The sequence below is a fragment of the Triturus cristatus genome, chromosome 4_2 (assembly GCF_964204655.1).
Source record: "Triturus cristatus chromosome 4_2, aTriCri1.1, whole genome shotgun sequence".
In the NCBI taxonomy this organism is placed as follows: domain Eukaryota; kingdom Metazoa; phylum Chordata; class Amphibia; order Caudata; family Salamandridae; genus Triturus; species Triturus cristatus.
The window spans coordinates 871,075,266-871,096,134 of NC_140586.1; the positions used below are offsets into that span (position 1 = coordinate 871,075,266).

The 20,869-nt window shown below is 45.0% G+C and overlaps 1 protein-coding gene across 2 annotated transcripts in view; it reads right to left on the minus strand.

Annotated features, from left to right (window-relative positions):
• The window catches only part of CCDC17 (coiled-coil domain containing 17), a 507,736-nt gene that overhangs the window by 301,503 nt on the left and 185,364 nt on the right, over positions 1-20,869 (minus strand). For both annotated transcript variants that reach the window (XM_085602872.1, XM_085602873.1), the window contains exon 9: positions 3,862-4,112. In XM_085602872.1, the coding sequence (XP_085458998.1) occupies positions 3,862-4,112 (251 nt within the window). The remainder of the gene's footprint in view (positions 1-3,861; positions 4,113-20,869) is intronic.

Below are 20,869 nucleotides of genomic sequence, written 5' to 3' on the forward strand. Positions count from 1 at the left end.
CATTCAAGATACAGAGATCCCTGCCTTCTTCAGTGCTCCACTGAAGATACGGAGATCCCTGCCTTCTTCAGTGCTCCACTGAAGATACGGAAATCTCTGCCTTCTTCAGTGCTCCACTGAAGATACAGAGATCCCTGCCTTCTTCAGTGTCCACTGAAGATACGAAGATCTCTGCCTTCTTCAGTGCTCCACTGAAGATCTTCAGTGCTCCACTGAAGATACGGAGATCCCTGCCTTCTTCAGTGCTCCACTGAAGATACGGAGACCCCTGCCTTCTTCAGTGCTCCACTGAAGATCTTCAGTGCTCCACTGAAGATACAGAGATCCCTGCCTTCTTCAGTGTTCCACTGAAGATACGGAGATCCCTGCCTTCTTCAGTGCTCCACTGAAGATACAGAGATCCCTGCCTTCTTCAGTGCTCCACTGAAGATACGGAGATCCCTGCCTTCTTCAGTGCTCCACTGAAGATACGGAGATCCCTGCCTTCTTCAGTGCTCCACTGAAGATACGGAGATCCCTGCCTTCTTCAGTGCTCCACTGAAGATACAGAGATCCCTGCCTTCTTCAGTGCTCCACTGAAGATACGGAGATTTCTGCCTTCTTCAGTGCTCCACTGAAGATACAGAGATCCCTGCCTTCTTCAGTGCTCCACTGAAGATACAGAGATTTCTGCCTTCTTCAGTGCTCCACTGAAGATACAGAGATCCCTGCCTTCTTCAGTGCTCCACTGAAGATACAGAGATTTCTGCCTTCTTCAGTGCTCCACTGAAGATACAGAGATCCCTGCCTTCTTCAGTGCTCCACTGAAGATACAGAGATTTCTGCCTTCTTCAGTGCTCCACTGAAGATACAGAGATCCCTGCCTTCTTCAGTGCTCCACTAAAGATATGGAGATCCCTCCCTTCTTCAGTGCTCCACTGAAGATACGGAGATCCCTGCCTTCTTCAGTGCTCCACTGAAGATACAGAGATTTCTGCCTTCTTCAGTGCTCCACTGAAGATACAGAGATCCCTGCCTTCTTCAGTGCTCCACTAAAGATATGGAGATCCCTCCCTTCTTCAGTGCTCCACTGAAGATACGGAGATCCCTGCCTTCTTCAGTGCTCCACTGAAGATACGGAGATCCCTGCCTTCTTCAGTGCTCCACTAAAGATATGGAGATCCCTCCCTTCTTCAGTGCTCCACTGAAGATACGGAGATCCCTGCCTTCTTCAGTGCTCCACTGAAGATACGGAAATCTCTGCCTTCTTCAGTGCTCCACTGAAGATACAGAGATCCCTGCCTTCTTCAGTGTCCACTGAAGATACGAAGATCTCTGCCTTCTTCAGTGCTCCACTGAAGATACGGAGACCCCTGCCTTCTTCAGAGCTCCAGTGAAGATACGTATATCCCTGACTTCTACAGTGCTCCACTGAAGATACGGAAATCTCTGCCTTCTTCAGTGCTCCACTGAAGATACAGAGATCCCTGCCTTCTTCAGTGTCCACTGAAGATACGAAGATCTCTGCCTTCTTCAGTGCTCCACTGAAGATACGGAGACCCCTGCCTTCTTTAGTGCTCCACTGAAGATCTTCAGTGCTCCACTGAAGATACGGAGATCCCTGCCTTCTTCAGTGCTCCACTGAAGATACGGAGATCTCTGCCTTCTTCAGTGCTCCAGTGAAGATACAGAGATCCCTGCCTTCTTCAGTGCTCCAGTCAAGATACAGAGATCCCTGCCTTCTTCAGTGCTACAGTCAAGATACGGATATCTCTGCCTTCTTCAGTGCTCCACTAAAGATCTTCAGTGCTCCGCTGAAGATACGGAGATCCCTGCCTTCTTCAGTGCTCCAGTGAAGATACGTATATCCCTGACTTCTTCAGTGCTCCACTGAAGATACGGAGATCTCTGCCTTCTTCAGTGCTCAACTGAAGATAGGGAGATCTCTGCCTTCTTCAGTGCTCCACTTAAGATATGGATATCCCTGCCTTCTTCAGTGCTCCACTGAAGATACGGAGATCTCTGCCTTCTTCAGTGCTCCACTGAAGATACGGAGATCTCTGCCTTCTTCAGTGCTCCATTCAAGATACAGAGATCCCTGCCTTCTTCAGTGCTCCAGTGAAGATACAGAGATCCCTGCCAGACGGGCAGAGATCTCTGTTTTTGGCCAGAGGTCCTCTGTAAGGAGGGTTTGCGCACCATTGACCTGCTGGGACAGTGGGTCATTTGCCAGACCTTAAATAAGGTACAGGGAATGTAAAAATGCATCAAAGCTGTTCCAATCAGTCTTTGGAAATAGGCAAATATAAACTTATTTTGTACTCTACAACTTATTAGTGGTTGCTTATTTACGTAATGATGCTATTTTGCGAGTCTTCTGGAGTATGTGGACCCAATGATTCTGGGCCCAAGACACTGGAAAATATGCAGTTGCTTTGAGCTGTCTCCCCCAATGGGATGGTAACCCTTTGGTCAAGTTGGCATCATTTTGTGAGATATTTCTGGCATCTTTTCCCTTTCCTGTTTACAAATCTTCTCTTGCAAACCAACTTCATTCTTATACATTTTCTGCAGTTCTAATAAAGTTCTAACAATAGGCTTCTGATTCACATGCCTGATGTGTCTCAATGAAAGAAGCTCTGTAGAACCTCATTAAAGACCCCTGGGCTGCCAAAATACATCTATTCATGAGTATTCAAATAAGAAGAAGAGAGGTGATTATGTTGAAATTAGTCATTTGTTTTCTTTGACATTAATCCCCAGATGTGGAGGCAAAGAGATACGTGTGGTTCTGGAGTGACACACCTTGCGTCACATGGCACACTCCACATTCAGGTCAAAGATTATGGGAGTCACCCATTCTGTTATAGACAGAGGGAGCGACCACCTGGGACTGATCCTCTGAGGTCTTTGAGAATGGAACTATACAGGGGAGGAAGCAAGTTTTATTTTTATTTTGTAAATAAAGTTTTACAAAGGCTGTAAATTTTCTTAGTTTAAATTCACCCTTGTACACTGTACACTGCATGATCATTTTTACTCCATTAAACCCAGCTGTGTCTGAAAATGTCAGCAGCCTTCTACTCTTCTCTGCAAGGTTACCCTTTGCAGCCTGAGCTTTCAGTTTTCACAGGTTTGTCATCATTCATAGCAGCCTCTCCCAGGAATGTACCACCTGCTTTTCACTGATGAAATGTGTCTGGGGAAGATCCAGGAGGTGTGGGCTTCTCTACAAAATGTACTACTTACTGCTTGAACTGCAGATGGTGCTGAACTGGAATTTCCAACCAACTCCTAATGAAGGCATATCTCTTTTCTGCAAAGTTTATCTTATGAAGAAATATTTTGTTAAATTAAATAAGCATAATGTGATATAAATTGCCACAATAGTTTTGTTTTTTCATACAAATAAGGCAAAGCAAAAATCTTCGTAACCTTGCAAATTTCCTCTTCCATAAACTCGGAGGAACAAAAAAGGTTGCAAAAAATACAAAAAAGGTTACCTCTTCTATATGCCAACCCTAGGACTGCATATCTCTGTTTGCATTCCAAGTCAATTAAATCACTCAAGTAAAAAACTAAACATGATGCAGCGACTCTCCACCACAATATTCACAGCCGATCAAGAAACAAAAAGGATTAAGTCAGTGCTTGAAATACAAATATTGAAGTACAGGACCCCTTGTTGCAGATTACTTGTTTTCTGCTGAGACTTCTCCCATTAAAAGCATTGGAACAGTGCTGAGAAGTGTTGAGCTATCCCTTCCAAATTAAAGAAGTGCAGGTATTGAGTATCCAAGAGTACCTGCCCATTTAAAGCACTGGTAAGTAAACATAAACAACATACAATCTGAAACACTTCTATCCTTAACAGAGGCTCACCGTCCCACTGGCCAGGAAGGAAGGCTCAAATATTCCTGGAGGGTGCATCGGCGGGGCTGGGCGGGTCTGAGCAGGCGGCAGCAGCGCAGGAGGAGGTGCCTTAGGGGGCGGCAGCCGAGGCAGGGCCTGCCCGCCCGGCTGAGGATATACTCTCATAGAGTTCTGTTTCAGCATCTCGATTTCAGCCTGCAACTGGGCGGTCTGCTGCAGGTGCTCCCGCTGCATGTCTGCTAACTCAGACTCCAGATACCCTGGAAAATGGGGAAGAAAGTTTAGGTGAGTAGGAAAAGGAAGAGAGTAGGAAAAACAAAGACAGAGCTCAAAGAGCTGGGAACAGGGAAATGCCACTGATCAAAAGCTGTAAGACTATCCCACTTTGCAACAGTCCCAGTGCTAAGAGCAAATAGTGTACTTGTCTTCACATTTCTTTTTTTAATTTTTTACATAGGGGCATGCAACTTTACAAATATGCTGGCCCTGGTATTGAATAATAATGTATTTAGTTCATATTTTTAGCAGAATTCATTTTGTAGTTTGTTGAATAGCATAAACTTGAAAATAGACAGAAATAGCACAATCTTGTTATTGTGAAGAAAGTCAACACAAAAATGTGAACTCTGCTTACCGAAGACACAAAAAGTGCTAACTTAACAACTCAGCCAAATTTAGAGGCATATTATCAAGCACGGCGTAAAATTATCGCCGCTTTAGCGGCAGAAAACTGCTGCTAAAGCGACGATAATGGGCTTGATAATATGCCCTTGAGAATTCCCATAGAAGCCCATGTTGACACCAGAACCTGGGCTTCTATGGGAATTCACAAGGGCATATTATCAAGCACATTATCACCGCTTTAGCGGCAGTTTCCTGCAGCTAAAGCGGCAATAATGTTATCGCCGTACTTGATAATATGGCCCTTAGATGGTATTTTAGGTCACATTTTAACTACCTATGTCCATATTTTTTGTTTCTTGAGAAAGAAGCTGTTAGTAAGCATTATGCAATGATTTCTGAAATCTCGCTGTAATCTCTCTTTGGAAAATTTCATAAATGTGGCACAATTACCTTTAATTACCATCACCCTTTTTTCCACGCTAATATCTATTCTCAAGGTGATGAATCTTGGCCACCCTATTTTGACCAAAAGCTCCTTCATAAACACAGGCAAATAATCAAATACAATTACATTTGTTTTTATCAGTAATGAGAGATTGTGAGGAGTTTTAAAGGGTTTTATTTTCTAATTAAAGTTTAAGATTTGCTGAGTCATTATTCATTGGTCATATATCACTCAGATTACAGAATTGATAATTAAAAAATAAAGTCAGTGCAGAACATATTATAATGTGCATACAGCACGTTCCATATTCTAAGAAATGTGGCTCAAACGATGTCAGTCAAAACTCATGAAAAGTTCAAAATAAAGCAAGAGTAAGATTAGCATGCAGCTAAACCAATAATTAATAATTGCAGAATCTTCCATAAAGAGAACTAAAGCATATAGCAAATAAGCCTTGGCAAAGCCAGTTAGTCAAAGCATAAAGCTTGAGGTTTTTAATAAAAGTCAAAATAGAACACAGCCTGAATCTAATCTGCCCTCGTCTGAATCTGTTCTGCTCTCCATCAAAGTCTGCCCTCTCCTGCAAATCACTTCTGCTCTGCTCCCTTCAGTTCTGCATCTAAGACTAAAACTCCTAAATTAGGAACGTGTTTATAGATTTGAAAAAATGTATCAAAGCATGTGGCATGCTCTTCGTTCTTCATCCAATTGTAATCCAGCATTCTCCAGAAATACATCCCCGCCCTCTCTGCTGTTCACACGCCGTCCATCAGGCTCTGTTCTCACGGCACATTTGTATCTTTCTTTTAAAAATTACTTTATTTCCTATCCTTCCGTTAAAGAAATCTTTAATTTTAACAAAACACATTAAATTAGCTGTAAAAGAACTTATTATTGAAGCAGGAATCATTAAAACATAATCCGGCAATACATTTTAAAATGCATGTGCTTTTCTGCTCTCTTTAAGGCAAAGAAATAAATGAGGCTTTGTTTCCAAACATTTTACCAGCAACAAAATACGATAAGGCTCCAAGGTTACATGCTGTAAATTACACGAAGCGACTTTCATTCACACGAGAGGCACATTCCTCTTTTATCTGGAAGGTCAAATTGGAGCGCTCCGAGGAAGCTAAATCACGAGCTGTTTTCTGTGTTTCTACACTATAAAATGTCATGTTAATTCAATACAAACTCTATGCAAATATATGCTACTAATGCACACGTTTAAACATTTTTGTAAGTTACAATCACATTCAATAGTGAGAACTAAATCTAAATTAAGGTCAAACTATAAATTAATTGTGCAAAATGAAAGCTTCTGGTTAAAGCCTGTAAATAGCAAAGCCTCATGTTTTCATCGCAGCCCCAAATGTCTGCGTGTCACGTTTTGAAATGCATTCAACGTGTGAGGCTCAAGGCAGGTTTGCTACGAGTAGTGTTTAATACTATAGGAAATGTTCACCCTGTCTCAACTGTTTCTACTAACAGTCACTATGACATATCTCAACACGTCAACGCCTGATTAACTATAAACGTTGTAGCTATGACTCCGCAGCCAACGACCTCCACCAATGGGTCGTCGACTGCGCGAACACGCTCGCCCTCCTCCAGAACTCTGACAGACAACACAACACGAAAGCCACCTGGTTCACCACGGACCTACAAGAATCCAAGCGCTTGTGCTGACGACTGGAGAAAACATGGAGGAATAGCAAAATCCCAGAAGCACGCACCACAGGGCCACCACGATGGCACACCACCAACTCATCAGATCTACAAGGAGAAACTTCATCCAGGACAGAATCCTCTCCAACTCCCGCAACTCCAAGGAACGCTTCAACATCATACAAGAATTCACCAGACCCCACAACGAAACCTCCGAAGTCTCTCCCTCCCAGGACCTCTGCAACAAACTCAGCTTTTTCTTCCACCACAAGATCAGGACACTCTACAACAACTTCAATGACTAAGACCAGAGCACCGACCCAACACCATCCACCAGCAACGAAACTCAGCCGACCCTCCTCACATGGATCCCTGTCACCACAGAAGACACCACAAAGACTATGAGGGGCATCCACTCCGGCGCACCCATTGACCCCTGCCCGCCGCACATGTTCCAAAGAGCCGCCTCCGCCATCGCACCAGAACTACAACAGACAATCAACTGCACCCTCAAAACAGGCCCGTTCCCCAATGACTGGAAATGCGCCGAAGTCAAACCCCTCCAGACGGACTTCAAGAACTACATGCCCATCTCTCTCCTCCCCTTTGCTGCCAAAGTCCGCCAGTGGAGTTTGCAGAGTTTCACCAATTCCGGTCGCAATGCCCTACGTTTTACGTCCACGCAAGACGTAAAATAAAGGGGGTTGCGACTGGCAACGCGAGGACGGCGGCAAGGAGGAGAAACCACGGCGAGGAGGAGGGCAGCCTGTAGACGCCAGAGAGAAGATAAGTGTTTTTTTTTTACCCTTTTTTAAAACAAATATGTGGGACTGGGGAGGAGCGGAGTTCCACTGAGTTTTTTTTTAACTCCATAGAACTCCGCCACTCCGCATACTCCGCCCAGGGTTACCCTTGACACGACCACAACAACCAGCACCTTCCAAGACCTCCAGTGGCTTCCCGTCAGAAAAAGAGTGACCTCCAAACTACACCTACAAAGGGTGAGTAGTGCGCTCTATAAATCCCTGATTGATTGATGATTCACTGTGAAATCAGTCGTACATCCTATTACAGAACCCTCTGGCTTAAAATAGAAAAACCCATGATTGAGAACAGGAACTGATGACAAGGATTTATACATTCCCTTCCGCCCTATTGAACACCCCATGGCGCGGCATTTACAGAAAAAAAGGGCCATGGTGGGTTAAATGCCTACAATGACATCTCTTGCCACTTTTTTATCAGTCTTCTAAAATATTCTAAAATGCTCCCCTTTGTCTTTGTAATGCTGTAGCCAGAACCAGAGCTAACCAGGGTGTGACCCTTAAAATGGCATCCTCTAAAAGGCAGAGAGCAACAATTTTAGTTGTTAATTTTGAGCCTTCACTCAGAACAATATCCTTGATTTTGGCAGTGATCTCTGTGCACCAGATATCCTTGTGCAGGCCGTTCTGTGAACCACGTAGTTCTGGATGGGTCACTTACATATAAGTGGATGTGGAAAACAATGAGTGTCAACAAAGATGGTCACAGAATGTGTGCAATTGCTGAAGAGAAGAAGGGAGGGTGGCTGAGACACCATGTTAAAATGTTTTTTTGAAGGTGGAAAAATTGGATTCACTCAAACCATCCCTTTTCCTACTTCAAACAAATTGGGACAGTGATATAAAATACTGTCATGATGATCAAGGGAATCCAAGGCAGCTTTAACAATCAACAGGACAAGGGCCCAACATCAGCAACATTCAATGCCCAGTAGTGAAGCTAGAATTGTTCCAGTGCTCGATACAACATCAGTGAGCCTGAATGTTGTATTTGTCGGCATGAGTTTGGACCTGGTTTGTCAGCATACTGCCAAGGAAAAAGGCAAAACACAGCCGGAAACACCTGGGTGTAATTCTGAACAGGTTTTTAAGATACAACATAAGTTTCGGGAGCAGTCACCGCAGCTCATCTGAGAATGGAAAGAACAAGTGGGCATACTTACAAGGGCTTTATCTCCGCTTCTTTGGCTTACAAAGCCAAAAAAGTGGAGATAAAACCAGCGCCCTATTTACAAGAGGGTGCTAACATGCATAATCGCATGTTAGCCCCCTTTTTTCCAATGCCTCACTTTGCATCTCCAATGAGATGCAAAGTGGGCGTCACTGGGCGTACCCAAGATGGACTACCTTGCAAATATCGCTGATGTTTACATTGCAATATTTACAAGGCAGCCCACAGGATTTTAGCACACATTATATTTTTGCGAAAACGTCAGTTTTCACCAAACCCTAACGTCTGCTAAAATCCTGAATTAGCCATCCCTAACATAGGGGGTGGATTATGCTGATACGACCCTGTGGGTCGTGTCAGCAAGGTTATAGCCCTTTTGCGGGGAACATCGCTGGAAAACCAGCGATGTTCCCTGCAAAAGGGCAATAACCTCGCTATCTCTGGAATTTTTATCCCCCTGGAGTAATGTGTTGTTAATAACACGCTACCAGGGCGATAAATACCAGAGATAGCCTGCGATAATATAATTACCGCTAAGCACGGCCAGCGATAATTATCGCTGGCCGTTGTTAATATGCCCCAAGATGAGTACAAATCAAGGCTCAAATTTTGAACAACAGGAAAGAAAGAAGCACTGTCTTAGCTTTGCTCTTGTTAGTGGCATCCGTGTAAACCTTTAAGGGGCAAATCAGCAACAACCGGCGATAATTATCGCTAAGCGCACTTAGCGCTAGGATAATTATCGCCGGCTAGCGTGGATTTTTATCGCTGAGACAGCTTGCTATTAGCAACGCTTATCTCAAAAGCGATAAAAATCCTAGCGCTAACTGCCAAACATGAGATTATCGCTGGAAACCCAGCGATAATCTCACGAAGTTTGGCGTTAGCTTGCTGATAGGGCCTCACATACTTAGCCATGATATCCACCGTCCATAGGATATCATGGCTAAGTCAATCTTGAAGCAGGCGTAAGGAAAGTAGCGATAACAGGGGTTATCGCTACTTTTCTTGTCGCTATACTGCTTTGCGTGAGGCTTGATAATAGGAGAAATGTCGCTTAGCGACATTTCTCCCGTTATCCTGGTGAGGAACGCCCACTTTGCATCTCATTAGAGATACAAAGATAGGCATTAAGGGAAAAGGAGATAAGGCAAGGTTTCACGCAATAGCGTGACCTTGCTGATATAGCGATAAAATTATCGCCGCTTTTCGGCTGAAAACGGCCGCAAAAGCGGCGATAATTTCATATCGCCGCCTTGTAGATATGCCCCTAAGGGGCATATCAGCAACACCCGGCCATAATTAGCGCTCAGCGCTCTTAGCGTGAGGATAATTATCGCCGGGTAACGTGGATTTTTATCGCTGAGATAGCGTGCTATTAGCAACGCTTATCTCCTCAGCGATAAAAATCCTCACGCTAACTGCCTAACGTGAGATTATCGCTGGAAACCCAGCGATAATCTCACGCAATGTGGCGTTAGCTTGATGATAGGGCCTCACATACTTAGCCATGATATCCACCTTCCATAGGATATCATGGCTAAGTCAGTCCTGAAGCAGGCGTAAGGAAAGTAGCGATAACAGGGGTTATCGCTACTTTTCCTGCCGCTATGCTTCATAGCGTGGGGCTTGATGATAGGAGAAATGTCGCTAAGCGACATTTCTCCTATCATGTCAGGTCAGGAACGCCCACTTTGCATCTCATTAGAGATGCAAAGCTGGGCGTTGGGAATCCCCACGCTAAAGCAAGGTTTCACGCGTCAGCGTGGCCTTGCTAATTAGGCGATAAAATTATCCCCGCTTTTCGGCCGAAAACGGCCGCAAAAGCGGCGATAATTTTTTAGCGCCCGTTTGTAAATATGCCCCTAAATTGGGGACAGCTTGGCACTAGTTTTAAAATCCCTACAGGACAATTGTCCCAGCGTGACATGCCGCAATTGAGCCAATGTCACAGCACAGGTGCGCTCTTGCAGCAACACCAAGGAGAATCTCGTGGAACGCTACATTTTGAGCAGAAATGTTTGTTGCTTTGGTTTCAAGTTCCTCTTTCTCAACTGTAGGAACTGCTAGAAGACAAGTGTATTGTAGACCAGGCCGGCTTGCATTGACATACAGAGGAGTTTGTGATTAGGGGCCCACCGTTCCATCAAAGAGAATCGGGGTACCTTGATATATATTGAATTGAGATCTCTCCTGTCTGTCACTGTCGCTTGAGCGAAACATGTTCCAATTCCATGGTCTACAAGAAATTACGGATGCAAGCCAAGGCACTCAGTTTATGTTGAAGGAAGTCAACAGATGTCCTGACACACAGCTACCAATCACTTTGGCCGATCACACGCAGAGTAATGGGCAATACGATAAGATCAAGTGGGAAGTTGAGGAATAACTTGAGTGCCGTTCTGGGGAGCGGGACCAAGGCTGGGTCCAGGTGCCACCTACAAATGAGATCACTTAAAATAATTATTTTCATGTAAAGACCAGTCTGCCTTGTTTTTTTTGGGTGATCTGAATGTCTTTCTCCAATGTTACCAGGATCTTTGAAAGGATGGTCTACTGTGCTAGTTGCAATAAGTAGTGTTTGTCTTGCACAGGTTGCATATGGATGCTTGAAATATGGATACTGCCACCACTGAGTTGCTCCTGGCTTCTGGAGTGGCTCCTGTCTTTGATTAGCTACAAACTACATACAAATATCTGTCTTGTCTCAGAAGCTAGAACCTGGCTTTATCAAAGCCAGGGTGGCAGACTGCCCAACCAAAGCCGTTACTGTCAAACCCCTACTTCCCTACCATTTTAAGATATGTCCGCTGTGCCATGTGACCTCATTTAGGCCAGTCATTATGTCTGTTTTGCTCCCAAGGATGACCCCACCTCCCGCACCAGAGACGATGCGGAAGCGTTTTTAGACCTCGCATATACGAGACAGCTTCACCAGTGCATGTTACTGCATTTTAAGGTCAGTTAGAACATTCATGTCACTGAAGAGCATTACAGGTTGTAAACACATAACGTGTGCGCCCCTGAGTGAACAGTATTATTCTGACAACCCTGTCCTGGTGATCCTCCGAGATCCAAGGAGTGTGGCTATTTGGGGGAAGGCGCTCTTCACACAAAGCCCCACTCCGATTCTTCACAATTCTTCTGCTCATCTGTGTCCTCCTCTGACTCACCTGTGATATTAGCCTTGAGGCAATGACTTGATGAACACAATATTTGGGAGGAAAAATTGGCTGTTTTTTTTGGGAGGATGAACTGGCTGGTCATTTGGCAAGACTCCTCGCCACCCACGATGGGGGCTTTAATACTCGGTCACAAGAGCGTCTCTAGTGTAGAAAATGACACTAAGGACCATATTTATCAAGGTTGCGTCACCCTTGCAGATTCATTAAGCCACGCAAGGCGACCTTACGTGGCCACGCATGGCTTGACAAATCTAGAGTAACTTAAGGCAGCGCAAATCATTGCGTTGCGTTACTTTGCAGCAGAAAGGCGTTCAAGGGGTGGAGAATGGGGGGTTCCCACACTTCCACACATGAATTTTGGTGCATTTCCAGATTTACCATTAGTGGTAGACCTAGGAATGCGCTGAAATGTTACGCATCCTCAGGTGAGACGTAACAAAGAGAAATATCTTTATCCTTGTTACTTTCTCTTCTATGTGTGCTGTGCTCTGGAGCACACATAGTTAGAGTAAAATTCCTCAGTGGATTGTTTGTGTGCAGGAAGGTGCATGCAACACAGGCACCCTTGCAACATGACATACGGTTGCCAGTATAGGCGCGAGGCAGCCAAAAGTGGGCCAGCACTAGGAGAGAACAGGAATGTGCGTCCCAAGGAAACTCCCATATACAGCGCATTCCTGCCCTGTTCCTGTTGCGCAGTGCATGAAGGTGGGTTGCTCTGTTGCACTGCGTGAAAGAATGATAAATCTGCCCCAAAGTTGCCCAGTGGAGCCACACCGTGGGCAACACTGGGCTACTGGTAATCCCTCATGACATACTGGTGCAAAGTCCTTCACCCTTCTCACTCACCGCAGCCTCCAGTGCTTCCTTTCTCCCAGCCAGCCTCGTGACACCGAGTGAAAGAAAGGGACCACTGGATTGTGCAGCTCAAACAGCAGCGACACAACTGGGGGCATTCCAGCCACGCATTAGTACATGGGAACATCCAGAATGAAGGGCTTGATGAACCCCAAGATGGAAGGTTGGTAAGCCCATGGAACATCCTAATGTAGAAGGCACAACTGTGAATAGTGTATGCTCCCACCCCAAAAATATGTTGCCTCAAACAGTGTACAGCAAACAGAGGGGACAGGGGACACACAAACTACCCTGCAGCGAGGGCAAGCTCCTTCTGTGGATTTGGAGAGACAATACCATGCCCTGGGAAGCTGACTGATTTATTATTGGCAGAACAATTGTGAAAATGTGTTTCCTCCGAACTCGAACAATGTCTTCTAAGGGCAGGGTGCACCAGGGAGGCGGAGATGGAAAAGACCGCCAAGAGGGAGGAGTGCACCCTGTCTCAGCAGCGGAGGGACACTACAGAGCAAAGAAAGGTAAAGGCGGCTCTTTCATAGGTGTGACCTCCTCGTGGTCCCAAGGAGCTCCCATATTGCAAGACAGGGTTGTGTTACACAGCACAAGGCGTAAGAGGGGACGCTCGCTCAAATATGAGGGAACTGGATCCTGCCTCGACAGAAGAAGGTCCCAACTTGCATACTTGAGGTCTTTCCAAAAAAGGTTTGAGAGGTAGAGGGCTTATTTACAAACCCCTGGCGCCGCCGGTGCATCACTTTTAATATGGGAAAAAGTGACATAACAGTGGCACACGGGGCTCGTAAATAAGCCCCGGAATGCCCAAGGAAAGGTGGCATGGAACTCAAGGAATCCTCCTTGGAGTATCAGGGAAGCAAATGACGAGCAGAGGTGCTCAGCAACACGTTGGCTGCCAACAAGAACCAGCGGTAACAATTTGTACTATTGAACCAATGGTCATTACATGAGCTAATGATCAGATTTCCAGGTATAACCTGGCAATGGACCCCTAAAGCAGAGACAAGCATGAAACTCATCCAAATGGGCCTTATGAACTGCTTATGTTGCAAATGTTGCTCCCCACTGCCATTTTCCTTGCATAATTCATCGGGAGGGTACCTGCTTTAAATGTGTTCAGGAATCTCTTGCCAGATATACATTTCTAGCTTACCGGGGCAGGTGCAACAATATTGTTAACAATTGCCAATGTCTGTTTGGAACCAGGGTATCAGGTTAGCCCTTCCCGCCCAATCTTGCACAACCCTTCAGGATCACACTGTTGGTCTAACCAACCATTTGGAGTCAGGCGGACCATAAGTATTCTGTCAACGGGGCCCCCGTTGGCTCAGTCAACGGAATACTTTCTCTGACGGCATGACGGAGTAGCCCGTCCGAGGAAGGAGTTTACGCCATCTACCTTATTTAGGGCACACAGTGTAAAGTATTTCTTTTTCAGTCCATCACCTGAATGAAAAACCTGGCATTAAGGGACAGCAAAAAAACAATATTGACCCTCACATCCTTGAAAAAAAAAAACAGGAATCAGGGATTGTCAGCTTTTTCTTTTTCAAAATAAAGTGCCACTTTGCTTTGAGTTTTCTCCCAGGGTGTGGTATAATGTTGTTTTGTTCTTCAATTCCCCTACTACCAGTTTTTTCACACAAAAAAGGCCTTATACTGTCCACCCTACGTAGAGAGAACAATGGTATGCCCATCTCCTAGTCGCTCCTAGTCCAAAGGGCCCCCAGAGGGAGTATCCAGTCAACAGAGCCAACAGGGGCTCCGACAATGAATTACTTAGGTCCAGGGGCGGCTCCTCCGCTAGGGCGGAGGAGCGTCGCCCCACTGCTTTCTCACAGTGCGAAAACCCAAAACATGAAATGGTAATAACTTTTAGTTTTTACCATTTTATGTTTGCTTTGCGAGCGGGCGGGTGGGGCTGCTCTGCTCTCCGAGTAGGAATGAGGGAGAGCGGTTTGCCCACTCCTGAGTGCGCAAAGACGGTTTGGGAGGCCCTCTCACGCCATCCAAAACAGTCATGTGCACTTTGCCCTTCTCTAGAGAACATGCCAACCCGCTAGCCCCTGGCTGAGCGTCATGTCATGGCGCTCCAGACCAATCACAACGTTGCATGCAGTGTTGTGATTGGCTTAGGGGAGGGAGCCTGGCTGCCTACTTCCTGTTCCTGTCGGAGGCAGGAGAGCAGGAGCATAGAAGACGCAGAACCCGGCGGAAAGGTAGGTGTCCATTTCTTTTAAATTATGACCCCCACCCACGCACGACCCCCGTCTCTAAATGAGGCAGGCCAAGGGTTTGATGAACAGTGTCCTCTGTCGCGTTTGCGAGGGAGTACCCTGCCGCTAAACTCCAAATGTGGTTCTTAGTTACGATGGATTGAAAGAGTAGCCTTGTGTATTCGTGGTGAAATGTCTGCACACTGAAACTTGCATTTAAGTTGCGATAAGGTGACAGGGGAGAGAAATAGGATTATGGCTTAATGGGCTTAGACTGGGAAGTTCCTAAGCAGAGAATAAAAGGGTGCACATACTGCAGATGGTGAAGGGAAGCCCTGACAGAACACAGAGAGGTCTACAAAGTCAACTCACAGCACTATGTGGATGAGAAAAACCTTGGAATCAACTGCAGTAGGTCCAATGGTTTCATGTTTGGCAATACGGAGCCAAGCCGTACTTGGAGACTGGGCTCCAGTGCTCTTGAGGAGATGCCGAATATCTGGCAATGACATTATTGGACACCCCTCGGGGGAATTAGTGTGCTCTACAAATACTGATTGATTGATTGATTAATATAGGGATGGTACCTGGCTGAATCAACTCGCTAAAACAGAGCTAAAGGCATTCAGGGATTTTATCCGGCAGAACCGCCTTTATGGAAGGGGTTTCCTTGCCTCAGTGATAAATGTTTTGGAGGTAAAGGGTGCACCACGTTGCTGTAAGACGACAGGGCTCTGGGAAGCCATTGGAACTCTTCTCCAAAGAGTGAAAGCTTTAGGGGGAAAGGGAAACACGCTGGGCCTCTCCTTAGATACCGCCTATTCAGCTGTCCACTCCAGACTTGCATTACTTCCCTCACAGTTCAACAGTTCAGGGCAGAATCCAGAATTATTCTCCAGAAAAGGATACAGAGAGGAGCTAGACCTGGTGAGCATAGGATCTTCAAATAGAAAATAAGAGATCTGGAGGAAGGTTTGGGTCCTCTCGGGAAGCTCCTTGTAAAGTATGAAATGAGGTTTCTGGAAGCAGAAAAGGTTCTAGTAAAACGTATCTGCAAAGAATTTACCAAGATGCAACTACCTAATGACCCAAAAAATATCTCCGCCACCATACACAAAAAGCTTCATGCAGGAGGTATTCTTCAAGCAAGCCCGCATTGCTATATCAGCCTTCCCTCCCATCTCTCTACTACTACTTTTCAGCCACACCTTCTGCGTTCCTGCATGACCACCCTGCAGAGCACACATCACGAGGCGATGTCATCCACCCAGTGGCATCCGACCATCCTTTAATGACCTTCTTGCGATCCGCAACTGACTGTCTGCCTCTCCGCTTCTAACTATTGCCTGATCCACAATAGCAAGACAATCTTAGCACCAACCCTCTGATAGAGGTGTTTTATATTTCACCCACCCAGATATCTAATGGTTTGCATCAGCACTAGCATGACACAAAGCAACACAAATGCAAAAAGATCAGATGATGGACGGAATGATGAACAAATCAAACACTGACCCACAGTCTCAGATCTGGGATAAATCCATCGTGCTTTTGCCCACTACGCTACCCCAGTTTGGACCCCACCATATGCAAATTAGTCTTGACCCTGTGCCTCATGGGAACAGTCCAGACCGAACTGCCAAGCCACATCCTCCCTGGACCAGAAACAAGAATCCTGGGTCCAGTTTTGGGGTATCACCCCTCATCAGCAAGGCTAGCTTGAATCTGGTGGCACAGCGAGCATGGGACCAAAGTCTGGGCATACCTTTGGTCACTTAGGCAACACAAAGCAGAGCATGCAATCCACTATCCAGAGTAACAGATTTTTTGCACAGGAAGGATGAACTTTTCGCAGCGTAAAAACTCCTTTGTGAAGTGGTTGTTGTTGGTGCGGACCAGTGCAAACACCCCTAGGGTTGGAAATGGAGCCCAATCTAGTAAGATAGCCAGACCTGGCTTTTCGTGAAATACTACGGCCTACTGGAAGCAGGTGCAAACAAGGAAAGATGTCTTCATTTCTCAAACAACATGTTGCATGTGTGCTGCAGTGCAGGCACACTTCACTTGCATGGGATCCTTCTGTCTTTGCTTACGTATAGGAATTTGTACAAGAAGGGTATGCCTCAGAACAAATGCTATGTTACTATCGCACACTCAACTCTGCACTATGACGCAAGAGTGTGCGTCTCTCAAGGCAGCCTGTCTGTGCACCTGTAAGGAACGACACCAGCACCAGGCCAAATTAGAAGATAGGGCACTGCGTTTTCTCTCGTGTGTATGCAGCGCAACAAGTTTGGATGTTCTGAACCTCTTGTACTGTTCGTGTCAAGGAAGTTTGCAAGCTGCCGCCGTCGCTGTACCTGTTCTATGTATGATGGAAGTCTGTACTGCACCTATTGTACAGAACCTGTGAGAGAACCTGGCTCTGCTGCTGCCAAGCTGTATCTATGAGATGGGGAATAGAAGCCTGTACTGTATCTATTGTACAGTATGTGTGAGGGACGTTTGCACAGAGGCTGGCCATAGTATACCTATTCTATGTCTGATTGAATCCTGTAGTGTATCTATTGTGCAGAGCGTCTGAGGGAAGCTTGTACGGAGTCTGCCCATGTGTACCTATTCTAGGTGTGAGTGAATCCTGTACTGTATCTATTGTGCAGAAAGTCTGAGGGAAGCTTGCACAGAGTCTGCCCATGTGTACCTATTCTAGGTGTGATTGAATCCTGTACCGTATCTATTGTGCAGAACGTCTGAGGGAAGCTTGCACAGACTCTGCCCATGTGTACCTATTCTAGGTGTGAGTGAATCCTGTAACGTATCTATTGTGCAGAAAGTCTGAGGAAAGCTTGCACAGAATCTGCCCATATGTGCCTATTCTAGGTGTGATTGAATCATGTACTGTATTGATTGTGCAGAACATCTGTGGGAAGCTTGCACAGCTGCTGCCCACGTTGTATCTATTCTAGGTGTGAGTGAATCCTGGACCGTATCTATTGTGCACAACGTGTGAGGGAAGCTGTACAGAGTCTTCCCATGTGTACCTATTCTAGGTGTGATTGAATCCTGCAGTGTATCTACTGTGCAGAATATGTGAGGGAAGCTTGCACAGCGTCTGCGCATGTCTACCTATTCTAGGTGTGAGTAAATCCTGTACTGTATCTATGGGGCAGAACGTCTGAGGGAAGCTTGCACAGAGTCTGCCCATGTGTGCCCATTCTAGGTGTGATTGAATCCTGTACTGTATCTATTGTGCAGAACTTCTAAGGGAAGCTTGCACAGCTGCTGCCTACGTTGTATCCATTCTGTGTGTGAAGACAATCTGTGCCAGAGCTATTGTACAGAACGTGTGACGGAAGCTTGTACTGCTGCTGCTTATGCTATTACAGTTCTCTGTGTGTAATGTCAAAGTCAAAATAAGCTTTATTTGATTCTGTAGTAAAATCATAAAAGCTATACACAACGTATAACAAGTACAACAGAAAAAATTAATAAAACAATACATAAAAATACTGAATATATACAACAGTGCCATTATAATTCCATTAATCTCAGAACCGTTCTGCCTAATACATCATAATCATTGAAGACAGAAAGAAGTTCCCTCTGATTGATCATACACGATAGATATGTGCACATGGTACAACAGATCGGCGGTGAGGGCAGGGACTGTAAAAACAACCATGCTGGGCAAAATTGTGCAAATTAGTTTTCTCGCAAGCAAGGTGCTAAGGTTCTCTTCCTCAAGCCTTGTAACATTTACAGACTAGAACCTCATGCATTGTAGTTTGATCTAATACATTGTCGCAAGCGCACTTAACAAGTATTTTTGACCAATCATTAACAGAAGGAAAAGTAACCAGAATGAATCCCATTAGTAATCAACATCATCTGTTTTTTAGGTCACTAGAGGTCATATTTACATGGGGATATCACCATGGTGGTGGTGATATGCCCTTCCCCATATTTACAAAGCAGCGTTAAGCCACTTTTTCTGGCTTAACACCGCCTTGTAAATAAGGTCCCTTTACACGCATCACTTAGCATGAAAGGGGCGTGCAATGGGTGTTGCTGTGGGCGTTCCACCGCAACACCCATTGCTTTTGATGCTGTCCCAGATTTACATGGAGGTGTAAATCTGAGGCAGCACCAAAAACTAACGCCATGCAAGAGCAAGTGTTAGAATTGCAAAATGAGGAGAAATAAGTTTATTTCTCCTTGTATCTGCTTTCTCTATGTATGCGTCAATCGGCAGCACACATAAAAAGACCAAAATGCCATTAATGATTGTTTATGTGCAAGAAGGACTCCCCTCCTGCACATAAACAATCATTAAATAATGACAATTTGCTACTTCTTCATTCTGCAGCTCACTTAGAAGTAAAAAATCACCATTAGTGATTGTTTATGTGCAGGAAGGGGCACCTTCCTACACATAAACAATAATTCCTTGCAACGCAGGCAAGCTTGCACTATGGTGCAAGGGTGCCCGCGTTTGTGCTAGGCACCTAAATTCAGCACAAGGGAAAACACAGGGGTGCACTGTATTCTTGCGAATACGGCGCATCCTTGCGTTTTGAAAATGTCGGAGCATGGCGTTGCCAAATTTGGTACAGCTCTGCGCTCTGACATTTTCTCATAAATATGCCCCTAGGTTTTAACAAGTTTATGGTCAATTTAAGACTCTCAAACAAGGAGAGGAAAGCCTCTTTTTAGGTTGAGCATTCGAGGCCTGTTGTATATACTTTAGTATATACTTATATGTGTATGTACATTGTGGCCTCTGGAGATCAGCCCTAGGACTTGTCTGCTTCTGTTTAGGGACTTTTATTTCTGTTCAACTGCCTCTATTTAACTGTCTTTATAGAAAACAACCAGTAGAGGTCAGTAAAATACCAGAATTGCTTTCTGCTTGTTCAACTGCCTCTATTTAACTGTCTTTATAGAAAACAACCAGTAGAGGTCAGTAAAATACCAGGATTGCTTTCTGCTTGTTCAACTGCCTCTATTTAACTGTCTTGATAGAAAACGACCAGTAGAGGTCAGTAAAATACCAGAATTGCTTTCTGCTGAGGGACTTTCTTTTTTTTTTCTTTTTCTGGCAACTGCTTCTATTTAACTTTCTTGATAGAAAACGACCAGCAGAGGTCAGAAAAATACCAGAATCACTTTAACATTCTCTAGATTCCAGTCCATAGAAATTATCTTCCACGGGCACCCGTAGACAATAATATTTTTTTTCAGATATGATCACTGAAGGCCCTTATTTTATATTAAAAACAGAACTTTGGACTATACCATTTCCCACTGTAAGGCAATATTTCTCTCCATGGTTTCCCATACCTGGCGTGTCACGCAGTTTGGTGCCTCCATGTTAAAGAACAGTAGATGTTTGAGCACCCAGGCTAACGTGCTGAGTAGCTAAATACATATAAGGTCCCAAAGGCGAGACCGATTGCATTGCAAATGCTTGTTTACGAATTGCCATCAAAGGTTCAAGAGAATTAAAATACTCAGGGAGTCCCTGGTCCGACCAAAGATTTTTCCCATAATTCAATCAGGGAATGTGTTAATGAGAGGATGGTTTGAGGCAGTCTTTAATGGTCTCACAGTTCAGGATGATAGTCTCCAAGGTCCAGACTTTATTCGAGAGGAGAATGGGATGAGATCTGACAGCATCGCATAAGAAGGGGACCTCCAGTTCTGAGTGGCAAATCACCACCGAGCCACTTTGGGAAACAGACAAAAGTTTCCTAAGGAAGGAATTTTCCACAGTTTGAAGAGGTTGGCAGTAAGTATAGCTCCACCCCCCACATGAGGCGGTAGGCAAGCAATTCGCCCTGTAAATGGTTAGCATTTCCTTGAGTGGCTTCCTACCTAATTTCGTCGCAAAGTTAGTAAGCGCAGTGCTGGCCTTCATAAAGTGTAGCTTTCTGGTGTTAATTGCCGGTTTCCAGGTTCCATCTATGTCACACATGATACCCAGATTTGAAAAGCTACTAGTAAAATTAAATTTG